Source organism: Mixophyes fleayi, chromosome 8 (assembly GCF_038048845.1).
Source record: "Mixophyes fleayi isolate aMixFle1 chromosome 8, aMixFle1.hap1, whole genome shotgun sequence".
Taxonomy (NCBI): Eukaryota; Metazoa; Chordata; class Amphibia; order Anura; family Limnodynastidae; genus Mixophyes; species Mixophyes fleayi.
The window spans coordinates 23,477,438-23,499,470 of NC_134409.1; the positions used below are offsets into that span (position 1 = coordinate 23,477,438).

At 40.6% G+C, this 22,033-nt stretch overlaps 1 protein-coding gene across 1 annotated transcript in view; it reads left to right on the forward strand.

Annotated features, from left to right (window-relative positions):
• SCP2 (sterol carrier protein 2) overlaps positions 1–20,656 on the forward strand; it is a 35,066-nt gene extending 14,410 nt beyond the window's left edge. The window contains exons 7-16 of the mRNA XM_075182124.1: positions 1,133–1,196; positions 2,560–2,646; positions 3,570–3,720; positions 3,992–4,139; positions 5,241–5,348; positions 12,177–12,333; positions 13,926–14,016; positions 16,800–16,929; positions 17,019–17,098; positions 19,978–20,656. Coding sequence (XP_075038225.1) covers positions 1,133–1,196; positions 2,560–2,646; positions 3,570–3,720; positions 3,992–4,139; positions 5,241–5,348; positions 12,177–12,333; positions 13,926–14,016; positions 16,800–16,929; positions 17,019–17,098; positions 19,978–20,073 — 1,112 coding nt within the window. The 3' untranslated portion in view covers positions 20,074–20,656. The remainder of the gene's footprint in view (positions 1–1,132; positions 1,197–2,559; positions 2,647–3,569; positions 3,721–3,991; positions 4,140–5,240; positions 5,349–12,176; positions 12,334–13,925; positions 14,017–16,799; positions 16,930–17,018; positions 17,099–19,977) is intronic.
• The last annotated feature ends 1,377 nt before the right edge of the window (positions 20,657–22,033 follow it).

Here is a 22,033-nt window from a genome sequence, read left to right on the forward strand (position 1 = left end):
CATTTGCTGCAAGGGTTAGGGGGGTTTCTCCTGGAGCTTCACCCAGGGCACGACAGACTTGCTCATACCCGAAAGGGAGGGCTTAGATGGTTTCAGGGGGGCTGGAATCTAAGGGCCACACAGCCCTTTCTCCCCCCCCCCCCCCCCCCTAGATCTTTGGAGATGTGGAGCCCATTAGGACAATAGCCACACTCCTAAAATCAGTGGAAAAAAACCCATAAAAGTGAAAGTGACATAATGAAGAAAAAATAAATAGTGCCGTGTGGTTACGGCCCCAGCCAAATGGCTGGTTGTTTATAAAAAGTTTCCTGCCCGGCCATAAGGCGAGGGCAAAAAGGAAGGCGAATGCGTAAAAGAAAGTGGTCTAATGCGCAGTGTGCCAACAAAATCACATGTTTAAGGTGCTAGACCTGTGATTTATGGTCTCCTTGGGGTACTATTATTATTATTCCCGGGCTTTCAATGCAACCTTCCCTAGCCAGAGGACCAAGTACAGCTCTGCCACAACTGCACTTGATCTTAGCCAAAAGGCCGAGAAGTAACACAGCCAGGTTGTCTGTCCTGAACATTTGGCGTTTGACCAGCTGTAGAGGACAAACAGCTGAAATCCCTAAGCACTTCTAAAGAAATTGTCAAGAATATAGGACAGCGTGGAGTGGCTCTGGCCAAAGTAAGCACTTAAACGTATGGAACTTTATACACCTTACTCAACAGATTAATGTTTCACACAGAACTGAGGAAGGGACCAGAAAGATTTGTTTAATCACTCCCATGGGACAAGACTTATTAGCATAAATACCCAGGAATCATTGGTACAGTAAGCGTCTATGCGGACATAGTGGGCTTTTTGCTGGGAATTTGCGTTGCAAAAAAGGGAGGTTTTTAATGTATTATACCTACCCGTCAATAACTAATTTTGATGGAAACTTTAATTATTTGATGCGGTCAGTAAAAATTCATTTTTTTTTATAATTGTACTTTTTTGTTTTGTTTGTCTTTTACTCAGTACATAGTTTTCGCTGTGTACTTTTGGCATCACTCAAGAGGCTAAATACAATGGGCAGGAAAATGGCCATACTACTTAGATTGTTTGTATGTCACCTGCCAAATTCTGTTTTATTTTTCTGCGTAGGAACAAAGCTAGACCATTTTGCAAAGATCGCTTGGAAGAATCACAAGCATTCCACAAACAACCCGTGAGTCTTGTACAAGATGTCCTCAATGTTATGTACTGGCCAGGAAATGGCTGTTTGTAAGAGTGTCATTGAAATTAAGACTATGTAATCGGCTTTAATGTAACTGTTTGCAACTGTTGCGTCTCCACTTCTGTATCTTGAGTTGCACGTCCCTTACGTTGCACACAGCCTTAAATCTTACATATAAATGTGTCTGAAGCAAGTAGGTGTCAATCATAATCGCCAACTACAAAACTGCCCCTGTCTTGTGTAAGTGCAGAAAGTACGCTTGGTAAGGCACTTATTTAAAAGATCAGTGTAACTTAGAATAATTATGAAGGGTTATAATTAGCTTGTGCCCAAACACTCTTGCTGTACTACACTTAGATGTCTCTAATTCACCTCTGGAAGCCAAAGGGGCTGCAGGTGTGTTAGATACAAGAAGTCAAAACTACTGGCTCAAGTTGTGTACAGAGCAATACATTTTTGTGATGCATAAAATGTAAGATGCACAAATGAACTTGTATCTAACTCTAAATCGCCCCTTATGCAGTGTTATGTTATAGCCTTTCTCTGTGACCCTGCGCCCTTTATTGGTCTGTGTTCCAAATGTGTCTTTCACTTCCTCTAATCACAGCATGCACTTTGCTTACTTTAACCTTGCTGTTGAATATTTCTCATCTTGCTGCTAATGTCCCTCTTGGTTTGTAATGTTTACTATATGCAATCAGTTAGTAGAGGTCATTTTAAGAATTGCAGTACATATACCCTTTTATTACATTGCGCAACTAACTTTGCACCAGTGTCTAATTTTGTGCAAACTTGCCTAGTCTCCCTTTTCCCTTTTCCCTTTTCTGAATATCTGGTGTATTTCCCGGACTCCTGGGGGAGCTGGTTGTCCTCTTGCATCCTGCCTACTTCCTAGTGAAGTGGGCAGGATTTGGGCCTCGATAGGACACATCATTTAGCCCCAGCTCCAAGGGTACGATGCCACTGGAAGTGGGGCCAAAAAGAAGCAATTCACATGCCGGCCAAGATGGGGACATCTGCCGGGTCTCGGATCACACAAGCCGATGGGATCAATGAAGTTAAACAGAGCTGTATTTTAGGAGAAAAAACATTAAAGTTTAAAAAAACAAAGTGGGGGTATCTTGGACAATGATGCAATGTTTTTACTGGGCGCAGGCTGATTTTATAGAGGTGTTTCCAAAGCTGGGAAAGCAGGGGCGCATCTTGAAATGGGCAAGGTGGCTAGATAGGTGAAATTGCACATCGGCAGATTTTGTGATTCTTAAATGATCCTTTGTGACTGCAAATGTTTTTTGCTCCACTGACCTTTTGTACATTATTTACTCCCCCCTGGTACCTTCTCCCCTCACTGCAGATTATCACAGTTTCAAGAGGAATACAGCCTAGATCAAGTGAAAAATTCCCGCAAAGTCTTTGATTACCTCACGGTCCTTCAGTGCTGGTATGTGACGCTAGGTTTATTTTAACATTTTATATGGTCAACAGATGAGGCGGCTCGATATGGAACATATGTTATTGTGCCACGTGGAGACTCTTCAAACACATCCGTGTCTTGTCCTGTGTCCTTAAATCCCCCATTAGGATCAAAGGTCCAGTAGTGAAATCTGTTACAGCTCATGCAGAAGACACCACAGTACATCCTTGTAATGCAGACAGAATTGGAAAGGGACAAATTCTTTCACTCTTGTGTAGTAGGATTGCTGATAGCTCTGACTGAAATCATTCACAATGGTTCACTCTGCAATCCTCTATCCCATGAGGCAGTAGTGATGATCACTCGTGAACAGTGTAAATATGATTTAACCATGTTTACATTTCACTGACTTGTGATTTTTATTTGTTTTTACCAAGGTACAAACATTGACGTTTCTTCTTTTGCTTGTTTTCCTGTCATACACTGTACTGTGAAATGTGGGATCTGTTCATGGCATCCAGAGAACAGATTTTTTTTGTATTTTTATTATTATTATTATTATTTGTTTACTGAGGAAATCTGCCACTTGTACACACTATGGGGGGCATCCATTTTTTTTGAGCCAAGTTATTATTCATGGGAATGGGCTACATTCTCATGACTGATTCAACCCAAAAAATGGCTGCCGTGATCGATCTTTTTAAATATGCAGTGTTATATATATTTTCAATCAATATAATGGATTTAATATGCTGTTTAAGCGGTTGTGAACATTTGTATATCTAATTTGTATATCATTTTGTGTCGGGCCCTAGCAATTATTTGATTTTCAGGACGGCTTTGCAGAGTTGTCCAGGCACCATTCAAGTCTGATCTAATAAGTAATTACCAGCAATTTTGAGATCAGAACTTCACCCATGATTTTAACTTTTGTTAACGTTTTTGTGCAGCCCGACTTCTGATGGCGCAGCAGCAGCCATTTTGGCAAGTGGAGACTTTGTGCGGAAGCATGGGTTGCAGCGCCAGGCAGTGGAGATCGTGGCACAGGAGATGGTCACTGACACCTCTAGCACCTTTGCTGAGGAGAGCTGCATCAAGGCGGTAAGTATGCTCTCCATTATGTCTCTTTACAAGGTGTCCAAACCGTTCGCTCAAACCCTTTTTTTTTTTTTTTTTCTAACATCTTTAACTTTATTTAAACCAACACTTGTGTTTCACACAGACTATACTTCCACACTGGCTATATTTCCTCTCTTAAACCCCTGAATTGTGTAATGTCAGTGCGGTCCTCTGCTCTGTTACCCTTTTATTGTTCTCTTACTTGAGGACCAGCCCTCATTATGCTCCAAACCTTTCTCTTTATCCTTTCTAGGTTGGATACGACATGACCAAGATTGCAGCAGACAAGTGTTATCAGACAGCTGGGGTGAGACCGGAGAATGTGGATGTGATCGAACTTCATGACTGTTTTTCTGCTAACGAGCTCATTACCTACGAGGCACTGGGGCTCTGCCCTCCAGGTAATCCAGATGCTTTACACACATTTTTCTCTATTTCTGCTCGTTCATATACAAGGATAATAGGCCAGTGCTTGTTTGAATATACGGAAGCATTGCTTATTTTTTCACATTATGTAGAGCTTTATATGCGGATTATAGCTCCACTCAGTGATAGTCATGGAAGATCTGCTCATCTCTTTTATATAGATAAGAGAGAGGGTTGTGAGCGGAAAGATAACAATCATCATTTATTTATACAGCGCCACTAATTCCGCAGCGCTGTACAGAGACTTTGTCATCACATCAAGGAAGATCAATCAAAAGTCACAGCCTCTGTGATGTAATGGAAATTGTGGCTTCTTATTGGTCAAACTGCTTAACCCCCCCCCCCCCCCCAACAACACCAGAAATTCATTTATTTTTTTTCCCCACTTGTGAAACAAAATACTTGTGTATATGGGGCTCTGATAATTGGCTCGCTGGGTTACCCTACCCAAGACCTTCTCTCGTCTCTCAGAAATTTTCAGTTCAAATCTCATGGCTCAGTTTACGACATATTCTCTCATTGTAAAGATCACTTAGGCCACACAATGGGCACGGTTCCAGGTGTGACAGGAATTTCATTACAAGTGGGGTAAGATTAAGCAATGTGGTTCCCATATAGTACACAGATAATTAATGCACAAATAACTTTGAAAGAAACCTTACAGTGCTTTTAAATTGGGTTTTGTTTGCCCCTTCAAAACTTCATCCATGTTAGTTTATAAAGGAACTACTAAGAATATTCACAAATATATTATTTATTTATATATAGATATGTTAAAGTTTCAGGAGCTTAATAAAAATGTATATATCTGAGATAAAACTGTGGGTGTGAGGCAGATCATCACCTACAGACCGCTAAATGTAGCCGCTCTTCTCAGCCGCTAGAACACTAGCTCGCACTGGGCATAGCTCCACTTCTTTGAGTTAATTATATTAATAAGTGAATGTTATTAGCTGCTTGTTGATTTACGATCATCTGTTTTTAGGTGTATGTATCCCTTTAAATAAACCTCTCGCTATACCTGACTGCACTATATGAGAATACCTTAGAGATTTACCATGTGATGTCTCTTGCAGGAGGAGCTGGAGAATTGATTGACAGAGGAGATAACACATATGGAGGTCGCTGGGTTATCAATCCCAGTGGAGGTTTGATCTCTAAGGGACATCCGCTGGGAGCGACAGGTGAGCGATAAACAAGTTTATTATGATCTGTTATAAACTGAGTGAAACAGTCCTAAAATTCCGTGATTATTTTATTAAATACCCTCGTCCTCATGTACATTACTTATTACTTCCTTTCCCTGAATCACCTCTCTGGGTGCTATACACTACAATAATAATGCAATATAGTCCAGGGGCAAATGCAGGATTTGTAGAGGGGGGTTTCCACACCACGCAGCCAGTGGGCGTGACCAGCATGCATGGGGGCGTGGCTATAATTTTAGAGCGTGCTTGGCTGCTCTCCAACTATTCCTATCCCCATAATACACATGGGTAAGGCTGCGTGCACTACTGTTAGGTGCACGCAGCTCTCCCTTTTCAAGCGGAGCCGTGTGAAGCGGGGGCAGGGTCCAGCCACCTCAATTATACAGTGCCTCAGGCTTGGAGGTGGGTTTCCAGGCACTAGGAACCCCCCCTCGGTTTGCCTATGAGTGCAACCTAATGTAGAGCACATAAGCACCTCAGGCCTTATTGTAACTGGCATAATCACACTGAATCAGAATAATGATTAGTTTTTCATTCATAATGACTCCTTTTTCCTGTTGTCCATACATGTAGAACAGAACATCTGATGCATACAGAATTAGGGAGGTGGCACTGTGTATTGATTCCTATATACAGACAGAACAGATGCTGATAGACACATACAGAATAAGTGTAATAATATTGTGCAGTTGCTCATACATACAGAAAAGGAACAGATTTGGATTAAGCATACAGATAAAGAGAAGTAGTATTGTGCATACAGCATATAACCCTTTTTATTAGAGATGCTCACTGACCCCCGTGAACTGGTTTTGGATCTGGATTAGCTTCGTGTTTTGGTTTTAGCAAAACCGCCCTTGTGTTTTGGTTTTGGATTTTTTAGAAAAAATCCTAAATATGCTAAAATCACATAATTTTGCTTTTTTTTTTTTTTTTTATTATTTTTTCTTCTTGTTTCTACATTATTATTAACCTCTATAACACTAATTTTAAGTCATTTGCAGTCAATTTTGACCACCTCACAAGTCACAATATTTTCATACACTTTCGGACAAAGACTGCAGCGACCTGGCTGGATGGTAAGCGACAGAGCAATGACACTAACACACGGCAGTTCCTAGCACATCTAGGACACATTGGCACACAGCAGTGGCAGGAAAGAAAAATGGTGCAAGATGGAATTGTCCTTGGGCCCAAACTGTTATGTTGGATCTTAAAAAGGAATCCAAACATTGCGAGATCCGACGACGTAATGATGATGGTTTGTCTCGTTTTCAAACCTGAAAAAGCGCGAAGGTACAAAACCAGCTCGTCTCGGTACTCAGATCTGCTAAGTTCGGGTATATTCGGTTCTCGGGGAACCGAGCCTGAGCATCTCTACTTTTTATGCCATACACCAATAGTAGTAAATGAGAGACTGCTTTGATAATTTGGTGCAGAAAGTAGAACAAGGAGAGACACAAGTATAATCTAGAAGTGGCTATTTAGGAACTGTTTTATAAATGCCCACAGCACTGTACTGAGGTGGGCAGCACACATAATGCCCCTCCTTGGAGGAAATAAAGATAAGTCGACTGTGAAGGTTTTTGTGTATTGGTGGTGGTTAACCCTATGTAAATATAACCCGTGTGCTTTGTGTAATAAGTTGCTAGATACAGTGTCTAGTAGGGAGTATCTAGCACTTGGTGCAGACTCTGCGCTGGAATTATGCAGTCTGTTGTCTATTCACAGCCCCCCACCCAGTGCATCATCTGCCCGTCATCAGCAGTCTGAATTGAGTAGCAGGAAAAACCTATTTATAAACTAATCAGATTTCATGAAACTACATAAATTAATCCCATGTGAGACTTATTGATTTAAAGCTGCTTCATCTTTTTTGTAATGTTTGTGGGGACTCCGTGCACAGATTAATTCACCTACTGAGAGGTTCCCTGGCATTCTGGTGCTGTATTTTTTTTTTTTTAAAAAAATTCTCCTGGAGCTCCAACAACAACTGTCAGAGTGGGCAGAGCAACCAGTTTCAATTCATTTCCCAGAATGACCCATCTGCTCCTGGCTTAGAGCCTCTAAGTAATTGTGTTATCTGTCAAATGCCATGCAAAACAGGCAGTTATATACACACTAACCAAACCACTGCCCAAGCTTGGAAGCCAGAGAAATGGAAGCAACAGCACCAACATTCTTGGATGACCTCACCGTAAGAGAATTCATCCATTCACTAGGATACTGTAACAAAAAACAAAGGTGAAGAATCGCTTTCATCCATTCCACAGTTTTACACTGTTTTTCCTACGGCTATCACATGGAAGGAGGGGAAAGTACACACTGATGTTGGTTTTATACAAAGATGTATATTTAAACAATGCTTCTTATTTAAATGAATTCTTGTCTGATTACCTAAGGCAATCTTTTTATAAATCTGGATGTGTCTATGGTTTTGTTGCTTTGAGTTAATTATGGCTAAAGAACAGAAAAAAAAAGCAATTTTTCCCACTCAAGCGTTGACATCTCACATTTCAGTCCTTCCTGTTATGACGTGCGCGGGGCATAAAGATTGGTAGCAGTGCAGATGCATCTAAAGAGGGAGAAAGGGAAAGAGTCTTAGCTATGGACTAAAGTTATAGGTTATTTTGAAGAAACCTTATGGATGCAGGACCCGTAGACTGGACTGAGAAGCCCTAGGCTGTATAGAAGTGATGGGAGAAGACAATGAGCCAGAGTCATTAAGGAACGCATACTGAGCGCAATGTGCGTTTATTTTAAACTGCTCATAACGCAGCTCTGGGTACTCTGAAGTCTACAAGGAGCGGATCTCAAGATACGTACGGTGATTACTACGGGGGTAGGACTGCTCTACTCTACTAGACCAGGCACTATACATAGGTATTGTACACGTAGAATACCTATGTGAAATATAAAATCTCAAAAGAATGCATAGAAAAATTATACATTCAATTAATGTTACCTGTCAATATTGTAGTCATTTACCTGGAATTTTTTTAAATTCGTTTTTGGTTTTTTTTCTTGAAAAACATTAGGTTGTACTTAGTGCCTGCTGTACACAGCAGCCATCTTTTACAGTTCTACACATGTTGTAGCATGCATACGCGACTGACATAACTAGGACTCAGGACTTAGACCAGACCCCTAGCTGGTGCAAAAGATAAATCAGAAAACCAGCGTACTGCTGTGTGCTCCCGAATCTGACTTGGATGTGGTAACACCCTTACTGTACACTGTCTAGGTGCATCCACCCATCCCCCACCCCGTTTCCTCCACGCACTCGAAGGCTGCAGTAAATGGCGTTTTCGCTTGAAGATAACTTGGACGTGGCTGCGTTCTGTTGCGTATCGTCTGATTCTGAACATGTACAGACTGATTTCGCGGACGATACACTCAAAATCGGCAGATAGGTGATTTAATGACTCTGGCCCATTGTGTCAGTGTACATAGAGGAGAGCAGAACTAGCCCTTTCCATGAAAAACTACTGTAGGAGGTCAGTCGCTTGCTGCAGCCTGAGACTGGGGAAGAGGCCATGAACGTGGTTCCACAAATGAGTTTGTCATTTAGAGCTCATAATAGTTGCTATAACAAAAAGTAAACAAAATAAGCCGTCCAAGGAAGAGCACAGAACTGAGCAGAGCACTCAGCAGTGTCAGACTATGTGGGTCGGTTGCTTAATTTTTTTTTTTCTCTGTACAGCAAAATGTTAAAATCCAAATCTATAAAAACTATTCTGGGAGCAAAGTTGCTTCAGACTGACATATATGGCTTATGTCTTGAATCCCCACCTTAGCTGCCCAGATGAGCTGAATCAATAACTTACAGGCTGCGTAAAAACCTGGAAAGTGACTGAGAGGACAACTGACCCTTAATTCTCAGCCACCTCTGCTTGAAACCTCAAACAAGGTCGACCTTAAAGCAGGTGACCGAGCATAGGTAGTGGCAGAAACACATAATGTCTCCCAGGATACTGCACCCTCTCCACCAGCGTCCCAACTTGTCCACCACTTCTGGATACCTCCTAAAAGACATGGGGGTAAATGTATCAAGCTGAGAGTTTTCCAGTGGGTTTGAAAAGTGGAGATGTTGCCTATAGCAACCAATCAGATTCTAGCTGTCATTTCGTAAAATGTAAATGATAGCTAGGATCTGATTGGTTTTTCAAACCTGCCGGAAAACTCTCAGCTTGATACATTAATCCCAAGGACTTGCTCTTTTACTTAGGAATCGCCCAAGTCAGTGTCCTGTTTTATCACTTCTGACCTATGAAACCAGAGAGGAACCTTAACAGAGAAGACTTTTCATCTTGTGCAAATGCTGCTTTGCTTCATAATGTATTCAGAATGGTTTGCAGGAGGGCACACACACACTTCTTCACTTCACCCAGCAGACTCTATCTATTTTTGTGTGCTACATGAAAAAACAGTCAGTATTTAACTTATGTGCAAAACAGAAAACTAATTTTCACCCCTTGCATTGTAACATGGTTTTGTCCAGGAGACTTAAATAAGAAACTTCTTAATTTAAGTTCCTTAATGAATCCGGCCCGTAGTGTTCAAATAGATGTACAGAACCATATGTAGTGTTCAAATGGATGTACCTTTATTTATTTTAGTATGAATGTAACTGTATCTGGCTCCAAGATTAGGGTTTGGGCATGGGTTTTAATCATTTATATATCAATGCCTTAAACTATAAGTAATCAAACGTAAAATAAAGTTAAAGATCCTTAATGAATCGGGCCCCATATCAAGATAGGGACCGTTCCATTGTGAATTGGGACAGCTTGCAAGCATGAAAATAGTGTGGGTACGCTTATATGCTATCAAGCAGCGCTCATCTGTGCTGACAGATTGGTCTTCAACAGGAAACTGTGCTCACTCCTATTAGCAATCTACATGTACTGTATGTAGCTACAAAGCATTTTGCCATGTGTATAATATGCAGCATGTAAACACTCTATAACTAACCATGGGATTCAGACCTTGTACTCCTTGTATAGGAGTATCTGATAAAGATATGTGTTAAAGGCCAAAGCATGTGTAAGCAAGCCATGCGAAATCTGGGACAAGTTCAGCTCTTATCTGCTTATTTATATGGTATTATGGAATTTGTGTCCCTTTTATCTTCATGCCTGATAGAGACAGGGCAACATCGTAACTGTACACCTTGAACTTCACTCTCGCCTAGTAATGTTCCCTGGCACACATCAGATACAGGGACCTAGGGAACCTTTGCCAAAGATAAATGATCAAGATGGTCTCTAAAATCTGTCCAAATTCTACATGTCCAATCCAGAGGGTGCAGAGTTCATAATTAATGTCCAGAAGCACAATAATACATTTGTACAAAAATATATTTGTTTCTGGGGGAAAAGGGGATGCCAACTTTTAAGGGGTTACATAAGGTTCCATGTTTCCTATACAGTGAGTCTCCAGTTACTTTATCTGCCAACGTTACCCTTTTTAGTGTTTTAATGATGTGGTTCAGCTTTTCCCACTTATTTTCCAATTATAATGAACTAGGCTAAATGTGTTAATTTATTTATGAAAATGCCTTCAACAGCAGTTGGCTAATTCAGCCCACAGGACTGCAGTTGGACAAATAAGTTGGAAAAGCAAACAGATAATTATAACACTGAAAAAAAAAGAATCTGTCCTCCTAAATATACTGGCTCCAAGTGCATAATTCATCATCATCATCATCATCATCATCTATATAGCACCACTAATTTCGCAGCATTGTATAGAGAACTCGCCTCAGTCCCTGCCCCATTGGAGCTTACAGTCTAAATCCCCTAACATATACACACACAGACCGAGAGAGACTAAGGTCAATTTAATAACAGCCAATTAACCTACTGTAGTAGGTTTTTGGAGTGTGGGAAGAACCCGGAGCGCACAGGGTGCCCATGCCGCAGTAATCTAAGGGTGCAAGCACCAAGCTCACACAACCCTGCCACCTTCAAAATCTACCTGGCACTGATGCCTGGAAAATATAATATTTGTAGGCAGTGCGTTGGTAACTGCAGATTCTAGGGATGTCTTCCTAGTGCTGCCGCCACCATCCTGCTAGTCAGAAAGGGTTTAAATAGCGCAAATGTGGTAATCCCCCTTTACTCCCATTTATATCTATTTTAATTTGTGAAATTAATGATGTATACTTTACATTGTGCACTTCATCAACATGTACTGTAAGGACTGTCATTATACATGCTGCATTCCTTGTAACACTTCATGATCTGTGCTTAATACAAACATAGAATTACAAATCTATAACCTGCACATAAGAAATGATTGCCATAATAATCTGTTGATAGTGTTCCACCCACTCTATCATTTTATAGCGTTCCTATGTTCGTTTGGTAAATATCTGAAGCAGTACTCCTAGCTTGCAGTATGCAAATATGTGGAAATATTTCTTGAAGGCAAATATGAGCTCTGTGTGGAAGATTAATTGTAACAGCGTTACATTAGCATTATTATAGTAGATTTCAAATTAAGCATATAGATTAAAAAAAAAATAATGTAGATGGCTTTAGACCAGTGGTTCCCAAACTGTGTGCCTGGGGTGCCTCAGCCAGGGCCAGTGGTAAGCAAGGCGGGGGACTACTTGGTAATTATTTTGGCTTAGGGGTGCCTTGAAATTTTTGGGGGAATCTACTGCTTTAGACAATTCGGGTGACATTGCACATTGTAGGCAGTGAGGGGGTTAAGTGGATGAGTTGCAGTTCTACCTGGCAGACGGTAGAGGGCGCACAGCCGGAAGCCGGGCACTCAGTGTCTTCTCTCCGTGCACAGGCCTTGCTCAGTGTGCAGAACTGTGCTGGCAGCTCCGAGGTCAGGCCGGGAAGAGACAGGTTCCAGGAGCCCAACTCGCTCTGCAGCACAACATCGGACTCGGGGGTGCCGTGGTGGTCAGTTTATACAGGATGGGGTTCCCAGATTCAGCAGCCAGGTGAGAGATCTACTTTCCTGGTCACTTTAATGCATTTTGAATATGGATTTCAATATGTTGTGTTTTATTAAGATAAAAATGTATTTTATTCTTCTATATAAACTATCTGCAATGCTATAATTCTTTGGTATAGTCAGAAGGGGCTTGCACAATATAATGTGTGTGTAAGGTCCGTGATCTGCAGCTGGGAGGAGATTGCTATGACAGCAGCTGTATGTTTAGCCTGTTTATCTGCATATGAATGGAAGCAGCAGGTTACATATAAAATCGCCCCATCCTCTCCCACACTGACAGAGTGATGCATTCTGGGAACATGTTGTTGTCATGAAAGAATAAGTGCTGCCTTCACTCAATGCATAAGCTTTTCTTTTTTTTTTTACTCTATTACACAGTAATGTTTAATTACAAAAATAGTAATTGGCTTTTTGATGCCTAATCAATAAGCTTTATATACAAAAAAAAAAAAAAATTATGGGTATATGATACAAAGTGTAAATTTGAAAACACTGAAATGTTATGAAAAGGTCTCTCTGACAGCTGTGTGCAAACCAAAAATACCATTTCAACTTTTTTATAATTCGGTCCTTCAAAACCCGTCCAGCCTCTGTTCATAAGTTGGTGGTAGTTTATTAGCTGTAATGCCCTCCTATGCTCAATATCTCACAAGACAAGCAGCATTTTGTATGACTGAAGAGCCATGACACGCTATGATGGCTCGTAGCTTGTTTTAGAAACTTTGTTACTACATCATGCTTTATTTTGCAGTTTTCATACATACTGTATATCAGTTGTTTAATTAGCTGTAGCGGCTGCCTATGTTTTATTAGAATATGTATTTATTGGTGGCGCTATATAAATAAATAAATGATATACAGATATATATTTACACAATAACAATAAAGAACACTACAAATCATAAAGTTGCAGCTGAATAAACTGTACAACAGATGCAATCTGCTCTTTACACATAATAAACTTCTTCAGATGATATTTGCAACTAAGCGCTGTGTCTGTGTGAGCCTATAAACACAGTCCACGATAGACTGTGTAAACACATGTAAACTGTTGGGAAATTTTAAAATTTAACATCCTAAATTCAATAGTAGTTGGAGTTCATGGTTGGGGAGGAGGGGTTGATGTTTGGTTTAAGGGTTTTATGTAAGAATTTAAGTCTTGGGCTATAATTTGGGTCTTATTTAACCTTGATGACTATCAATACCCTACCAAGTTTACACAATGTCCATTATTTTTTAAATAATTTACCGAATGTAAATTGGGCACCAGGTTTGTAATTACATCTCCCACTTACAAAATGTTAGGCCATATCCCTCTCATCATATGACATAAAACTACATTGCAATAGTAAAGTATTATAGGAGGGGCACTGCAGCTGAAAATAGAGAACGCAAAAAGGTCCTGAAAATTACACCCTTGTTGCACATTTCCAGCTCCCTGCATTCACACCCACTGTGTAGCATTTCTGTCTTGCAATCTGTCTCCTAATGTTCCATGGCTGTCATGTAGATTATTGCTGATTAGTTTATTTGGAATCCTGGCATAAGATTAAATGATACATGTGTTTGTCTCTCCAGTTCTAACCGTATCCAGTTGACGCCAACCAGCGCTGAAGATGGATTTAAAGCCCAATATGTTTTCAAAGAAATCGAGAAGAAACTAGAAGAGGTCACTTAGCTAATTTATTGGTTTTGTATTTCTTTTACCGTTTGTTTGGGGTCTGTGACATTTCCAAAAAATATGCAAACCAAAGTGTACTCAACCCAATGTCCAGTGATAGTGTATATAGGCTGTATACGCTGTAGTCCTCTGGTACTATATGACTTTTCTTGTACAGTCGTCACAAAAGAGAGTACAATATTGAGGTGTACATTTCACAATCATTGCTGCAGTAAAACATTTAGATGACTTTGGTCAAAGATCACCTTCCTAATCAGGGAACTATTTTGTGATAAGAGATAGTAGCGCAATTTCCCTCTAGTGCCCCAGAGTGACCTGTCCTCATTGAAGTCTATACTGTGATGGGAGTAGGTTTAGTACAACGAATACCTGGTTTTATTGGGCAATAAATAAGCAAACCGCAAAATAAATCTTAGTCCATCAGCTTAATTTAGCCTCCCTGTTTACTCCATAGGTAATGAGATGCATCTAGGAAGCGGTTACAGACTTTTATTATTAATTTAGAGCTGGGAGGCCAGAAGAACCAAACTGGCTCAAAGGAATGAATGCCCGTCCTCTCTCCTCTATTCACTCCAGGACCCCTTAAACCAGCTCTTTCTGAAACTGAACATATTGGGAAGACATTTTTCCAACACATGCAAAATTTACCTGGTGTTTTTACAAGCTAGAATTCTGGGACACACATATACTCCGTCCACTATTATCCTAGTGCTTCTTTACAATACATATAAACGTTTTTATTAATAATAGGACTATGGTTACTCAAGGAAAAAAAACATATTTACAAACAAAAATAAGCTACACCTGTCATTCACGAACCAGCTTTTTTGTGGGCAGAAGCCATATTGCTTACAAAGCAGTTTATCTATTCAACAGAGATCTGTTCAGTCTTTTATACTAAATATAATGAAGTAAAGGATAATACATAGCATTTAGATTGCCTCTCACATTTCATTTGTAAACAATACATTTTATCCTGCTTGTTTGCAAAGTTTACTTACTGATGTGAATCACTTGTTGCTCTTACGTTAAAGCTGTATATGCTGATGAGAGGTTTCTTTTGACAGATCAGATCAACTGTAATAACTACCAGTTTGGCTGTATGTGAAGAATGTAGAATTATCATCGTCCTCATTTATTTATATAGAGCCACTAATTCCGCAGCGCTCTACATCAGTCCCTGCCCCCGTTTGGAGCTTACAATCTATATCCCCTAACACACACACACACTTTTTGGAGTGTGGGAGGAAACTGGAGCACCCGGAGGAAACCCACTCAAACACCGGAGAACATACAAACTCCACACAGATAAGGTCATGGTAGGGAATCGAACTTATGACTCCAGTGCTGTGAGGCAGAAGTGCTAACCACTAAGCCACCGTGCTGCCCAATTATGTACTGTATGTAGTGAGTACTACATACCACGTTAGATAGTTAACTACTTTTGTGTATCCCCTTCTGCCCATTTGCATTGGAGCTGGGGGGAACTTTTATTCGTTTCCTGGTGATTTACATATGCACACAACATTCAAACACAGACCACTGTACAAATACTGAGGATTCACCAGTTTCTTCCTTATTTCTCAGGGTCTTATTAGACCCGTCCCCGCAATCTATGTAGCGTTAGAGTATGCCTGTAGTTGTGCTATTATAAACTTCGATATCTGAGACATCAAAGCTTATATTGTATTTAAACACATGCTGTAATGCTCAACGGCTAAATTTCTCCACTACTGGAAAGTAGGAATAAGACAATTAAAATAAAGACATGAAATAAAGCCTACTTGGTTTTTTAAAGATATTTTGGTCCAGCAAAGTATGCTTAACCTGCAACAAAGTACAGATATGGTATCCCAATAATATTAGGAGGTGTATCTTATTGGTTTCAATTAATTATATGAAAGTATCACATAAGTTACCTAATTTTTATATTTCTCTCATAATGGCCAAAACTTTACAGGAGGTGTGTGTGTGTGTGTGTGTGTGTATGAAAAAAAGGGTCTAAGAGTCTACCTGCGCTCCTTCTAAATGCAGCTTTACTGATCTAAAACAAGGATATGCACTTCCCAAATAATATATTAATACCAAAATGTGATTAAATATTCAGGCGCTGCTAGTGTTCAAACATAGGTAATGAATAAATGTCAATAATACTTAAATTCAATGGAGATTGAATTCTTCTTTAGTGAGATTTATTCTCCATGTGATAAATCATGTGAAAAAAAACTAATAAGGACATAGCGTGATTCTGTTTAACATAGGGAATAATTAATAAACATTTGCAATATATAAAGGTATATTAGGTGTTGTCTCTCGCTTTTCCCACACCCTTTAGTGAGAATGAATCTCACTAAAGAATTTGATCTTCATTGAATTTAAGTATTATTAATATTTATTCATTACCTATGTTTGAACACCAATAGTGCCTGAAGATTTAGTCACATTTCGTTATTTGTGTGTGTGTGTGTGTGTGTGTGTATTATATATCATATATTGGCAAAAGATAACCCTATCTGCCCTGACTATAACATTTTACCTGTTGTAGTCCAGGCTCATCTCGAGGGGGGAATACAAAGTTCAGTTCAGTTTATTTTTTTTAACTGGAATAAGTATGTCCGCCCCAGAGTCAGTCATATTTACCTATAATATTTGAGGAAAACGCAACAGGTTAAAACCTAAGTCTGGATTTCCAAAAGGAAAACTAATTAAAATTGCTGAAAGACCATTTTCTGCAGGATTGACTTAGTATTTTGCTTCCATTCATCTTGCAGGAAGGGGAGCAGTTTGTTAAAAAGATTGGAGGAGTCTTTGCCTTTAAGGTAAAGGATGGACCTGGAGGGAAAGAGGCTACTTGGGTGGTAGATGTGAAGAACGGTAAAGGCTCCGTACTGTATAACTCAGGTGAGTCTCCAGCGAGCTCTGCTGAAACTACCAATACATAGTAAACAATAGGGGAACTAATTTGCTTCCTTTGGTCATTTGTGTTGCAGATAAAAAAGCTGACTGTACAATCACAATGGCAGACTCGGACCTCCTGGCTCTGATGACTGGGAAGATCAATCCTCAGACGGTAAGGTTGACATGTGATCAGAGGGCGCAAGTACTGCAACAAATTCTTAAACTATTGCTTTACTACACTTCTAATCCTCGGCCAAGAGCTGCCATGCAGTGGTACAGCATCCATGTGCTAGAAATAAACAGAAATGGGCCTGGAATTGTACTATATAAATTATAAAGCAGTCGTGTAGTGTTCATTAGGGAGTAACTTGGGTTGCAAAATGATCACTGTTGAGTTATTGCTTTTTCTACTAGTGATGTATCTACAATTGCCTCTTCCCCTCTTTCCCCTTCCCTTATCCTTATCCTCCGTTCCTCCTTCTCTCCCTCTCTCCCCTGTGTCTCTCTGTCTGTCTACCCCACCCCTTAGATTGTACGCTCCTTTGAGCAGGGTCTTCTCTCCTCCTGTCTTCACCACTTCTAACTCTGCTCTCCAGCTACCTAGCCCTCCTCCTCGAGGACCCTCTTCCTTGTCCATCTAGCTCCTTCCTCCCCCCTCTGGGGGTCTCCCTGTCACCCGTACTCTCCCTCTTGGACTCCGTCGTAGGCGGACCTTCCCCTCTACCCTCCCCCACCCCCCTAGCTGTGCTTTGAGCTCACTGAGTTACTGTGCTTATTGTTTACTGTACTGTGCTGTCTCACCTCGTATTGTAATTTCGTTTGTCCCTGTACGGCGCTATGGACACCTAGTGGCGTCCTATAAATAAAAATTAATAATAATAATTCAAGCTGTCTACAGTCATGGTCAAAAGTTTTGAGAATGACACAATTATTTGTTTTCACAAAGTTTGCTGCTTCAGTATTTTTAAACCCTTTTGTCAGATGTTGCTATGGTATGAAATGTAATGTAATTTTACTTCAGTATAAGTGTCAAAGGCTTTTATTCGCAACTGCATTGTTTATGCAAAGAGTCAATATTTGCAGTGTTGACCCTTCGTTTTGAAGACCTCTGCAATTTGCCCTGACATGCTGTCAATCATCTTCTGGGCCACATACTGACTGATGGCTGCCCATTCTTGCTAATCAGTGCTTGGAGTTTGCCAGAATTTTGGGGGTTTTTGTTTGTCCACCCGCCTCTTGAGGATTGACCACAAGTTCTCAATGGGATTAAGGTCTGGGGAGTTTCCTAGACATGGACCCAAAATTTCGGTGATTTGATCCCCGAGCCACATAGTTATCACCTTTTGCCTGATGGCAAAGTGTTCCATCATGCTGGAAAAGGCATTGTTCATCATCAAACTGTTCTTGGATGGTTGGGAGAAGAAGGTTTTGGTACTATTCTTTATTCATGACTGCGTTCTTGGGCAAAATTGTGAGTGAGCCCACTCCCTTGGCTGAGAAGTAACCCCCCACATGAATGGTCTCAGGATGCTTTACTGTTGGCATGACACAGGACTGATGGTAGCGATCACCTTTCCTCCTTCGGACAAGCATTTATCCAGATGCCCCGAACAATCTGAAAGGGGATTCATCAGAGAAAACGACTTTACCCCAGTCATCAGTAGTCCAATCCCTTTACCTTTTGCAGAATATCAGTCTGTCCCTGATGTTTTTCCTGGAGAGAAGTGGCTTCTTTGCTGGCCTTCTTGACACCAGGCCATCCTCCAAAAGTCTTTGCCTCACTGTGCGTGCAGATGCACTGACACCTGCCAGCTGCCATTTCTGAGCAAGCTCTGCACTGGTGGTGCCCTGATTCTGCAGCGGAATCAACTTTAGGAGACAGTCCTGGCGCTTGCTGGACGTTCTTGGGCGCCCTGAAGCCGCCTTCACAACCATTGAACCTCTCTCCTTGAAGTTCTTGATCCAATAAATGGTTGATTTTACGTGCAATCTTATTAGCAGCAATATCCTTGTCTGTGAAGCCCTTTTTGTGCAAAGCAATGATGACTGCACGTGTTTCCTTGCAAATAACAATGGTTAACAAAGGAAGAACAATGATTCCAAGCACCACCCTCCTTTTGAAAGCTTCCAGTCTGTTATTCTAACTCAATCAGCATGACAGAGTGATCTCCAGACTTGTCCTCATCAACACTGTCACCTGTGTTAACGAGGGAATCACTGATGTCAGCTGGTCCTTTGGTGGCAGGGCTGAAATGCAGTGGAAATGTTGTTTTTGGGATAAAGTTCATTGTTCTGGCAAAGAGGAACTTTGAAATGAATTGCAATTCATCTGATCACTCCGACATTCTGGAGTATATGCAAATTGCCATTATAAAAACTGAGGCAGCAGACTTTGTGAAAAATAATATTTGTATCATTCTCAAAACTTTTGCCCATGACTGTACACACGAGCCAAGTCATTGTGCAATCTGGCCAATTTAAACTGAATTCGCAAAAACATAGGGTTGCTTCCACCAGCAATCAGCAAGTATGATGACAATCTGACTGGGTTTTTGTCCAGTGTATTAAAAATAATTGGACCATGACCTCAATCTGTGCATGGTCCTCCGCCAATTGCACTGATTGACCCACTGTGTATTTTTGCGAACAGATATTTTCCTTGGACATGTGTGTCTGCTTTAGTCTGTTTAATGTTAAAACAGGATTACACAGATGACTGTTATAGTGACAGACCTGCAATGATTGTTTTTATTGTGTCTGAGGAGTCAATGATCCAGGCAGCATTGAAAGCGATTGTATACTTATAGCTGTGACTGTTTTCTCTGGATGTACACGGCATGTTGTTAGTGCGCCCTGCACTGTCTCCGCCAAGCTTTGTGTTTGTAACCAAGACAACAGATGATTGTGCTACAGGAGACAATACAGGGTCTACACAGGGCTGTTGGTTTAATTCAGGCTTGTATTCTCCATGCAGCCCATCAAACAATCCAAAACTGTTGATTGCAACCTGTTTATACATTGGATGTTACTAATCTGGTATATACCTCACAGGCTTTCTTCCAGGGCAAGCTGAAAATCACTGGAAATATGGGAATGGCCATGAAATTGCAGAGCTTACAGCTGCAACCTGTGAAAGCCAAGCTTTGAAGTGATCAACTATTTACTGAATGACAAATGTGAACTATGCAGCAGAGATCAACCAATGATGTCACTAGCGATGGCTTCGTAACGACCAACCAGAACTGCTGCTGTCCCCATCCAATAACCAACGAATCGTCTCCTTTATTTCTAGACCGGCATTGTAGGACCGAACTAGCTGTGCATGTGTGCAGTATTATGCATGTTTGTGCAGCATTCCACTACACATATGTTTTATGATAACTGCCTTTTAAAAATGTAAGAAAAATGGCTATACTACAGGCTTCTCTAAAAATGAAGGGTGTGTTTGGGGACATTGCTTTGATTTCTAATAGATTGACTTGATCTACCTGTCTTCTGTCAGCTTCCTCAATACTAATGGATTGAAATGATTTATGAACCGGTTTAATAGAGCAGCAGTAACTGAACTAATCCCAGTGATCAGAGATAAATCATCTTATCGGGGAACATTTCGTACCAGCCGAGTCTTTTATATGTACCCTGCAGCCAGTGGGACTTAATTACAGCAGATTGTTTTTCCTCTAACATGTTAATAGTCAAAAGAGCGTTTAATAAAAAAACACTAATTTCATGATATGTGTTTTTTGTTTTTTATTTAGAACTTTCTGTAACATTCTACATTGCTGGTCTTGGTAAAATTAAATCTAATGGTCAATTTATCAAAGTGTGAAATAGTTCAAGAAGCTGACAATTTATTTCATGACATACAATCATGCAAAACCGTTTATGATACTAGTAAAGTAAGATATATTATAACCTGGAGCTGGCCATACATCTTACAGATGTGACCTGCATGAATAGAATATACTTATACATGAATATACTGGAGCATTCCACATACAGGGATGAGCTAGGAATTACAGCTAGCCTGGATACTAGTATAATTAGAATGCGTGCGAGTGATGAAAACGAGAAGATTCAACTTCAGACATAACATCACGGTCATACGAGGTGGACAGACATGAGGCGGTAAGCTGGGTAAACCTTAAGAGGTGAGTTTTGAGGGAGTTTTTGAAAGATTTTAGGCTGGAGTAGAGTATGATAATGCGAGGCAAGGAGTTCCATAGGTAGGAAGCAGTGTGGAATAAGTCTTGGAGACTGGATTGGGAGGAGGTTCTGAGAGGGGATGATAGTTGACGTTCAGAGGTAAAACAGTGGTCAAGCAAGCAAGGAAGGAATGGATTTTTGTAATGTGGCATAGGAGCAGGCAGGAGGTGAAGCTGAGGGAGGAATCGACACCAAAGCAGCGAGCGTGGGAGAGAGTGAAGTTGTTGACTAAGAAGGTGGGTGGAGGGGTAGTGGCATTATAGGGGGGGGAGGGGGGGGGGAATTGACATGTTTGTTGGTTCATCCAGATGGAGATGGCATAGGCAAATGGACTCACAGAATGGATAAAAGGTCTGGAGAGGCAAGGAGAGGACCATGTCAGGGGAAAAGTGTGAAGGAGAAGAGTGATGGTGTTGAAAGCGATTTTGTGGTCAGTGAGTATTGGCATGAAGAAGTGACCTTTTGACTTGGCTAAAAGTAGGTAATTGGTCTCTTTGGTAAGGGCAGTTCTTGTAGAGTGAAGGGGGGTAAACGTGACTGAAGAGGGTTAATGGGAGAGATGGTCCACTCAGCCAGTCTTGGACCTGTGCATGTGTGACCCAGCTTGCCGGTAGCCTTTGATATATAGGGAGAAGCCCTATCTCTGACAATTTCACCAGTTTTTGCAGCAGGTAGGGCTTTTCTCTACTTAATAAGCAGAACCACAAAAAAACAAAAACTTGACTTCCATAAGGAAGTTCTGAAACAGTGTATAGAGATGCAGTACCTGCTATTAGGCTGTAGATGTCACTGTTGCAATTTCTGTAGAAATCATTTGGCTGACAACTTGATTTATCCATATACAACAGATTACTCTGACACCTTCAAGCTATAAATTTGTGTTTTTTGTTTTGTTGGGTAA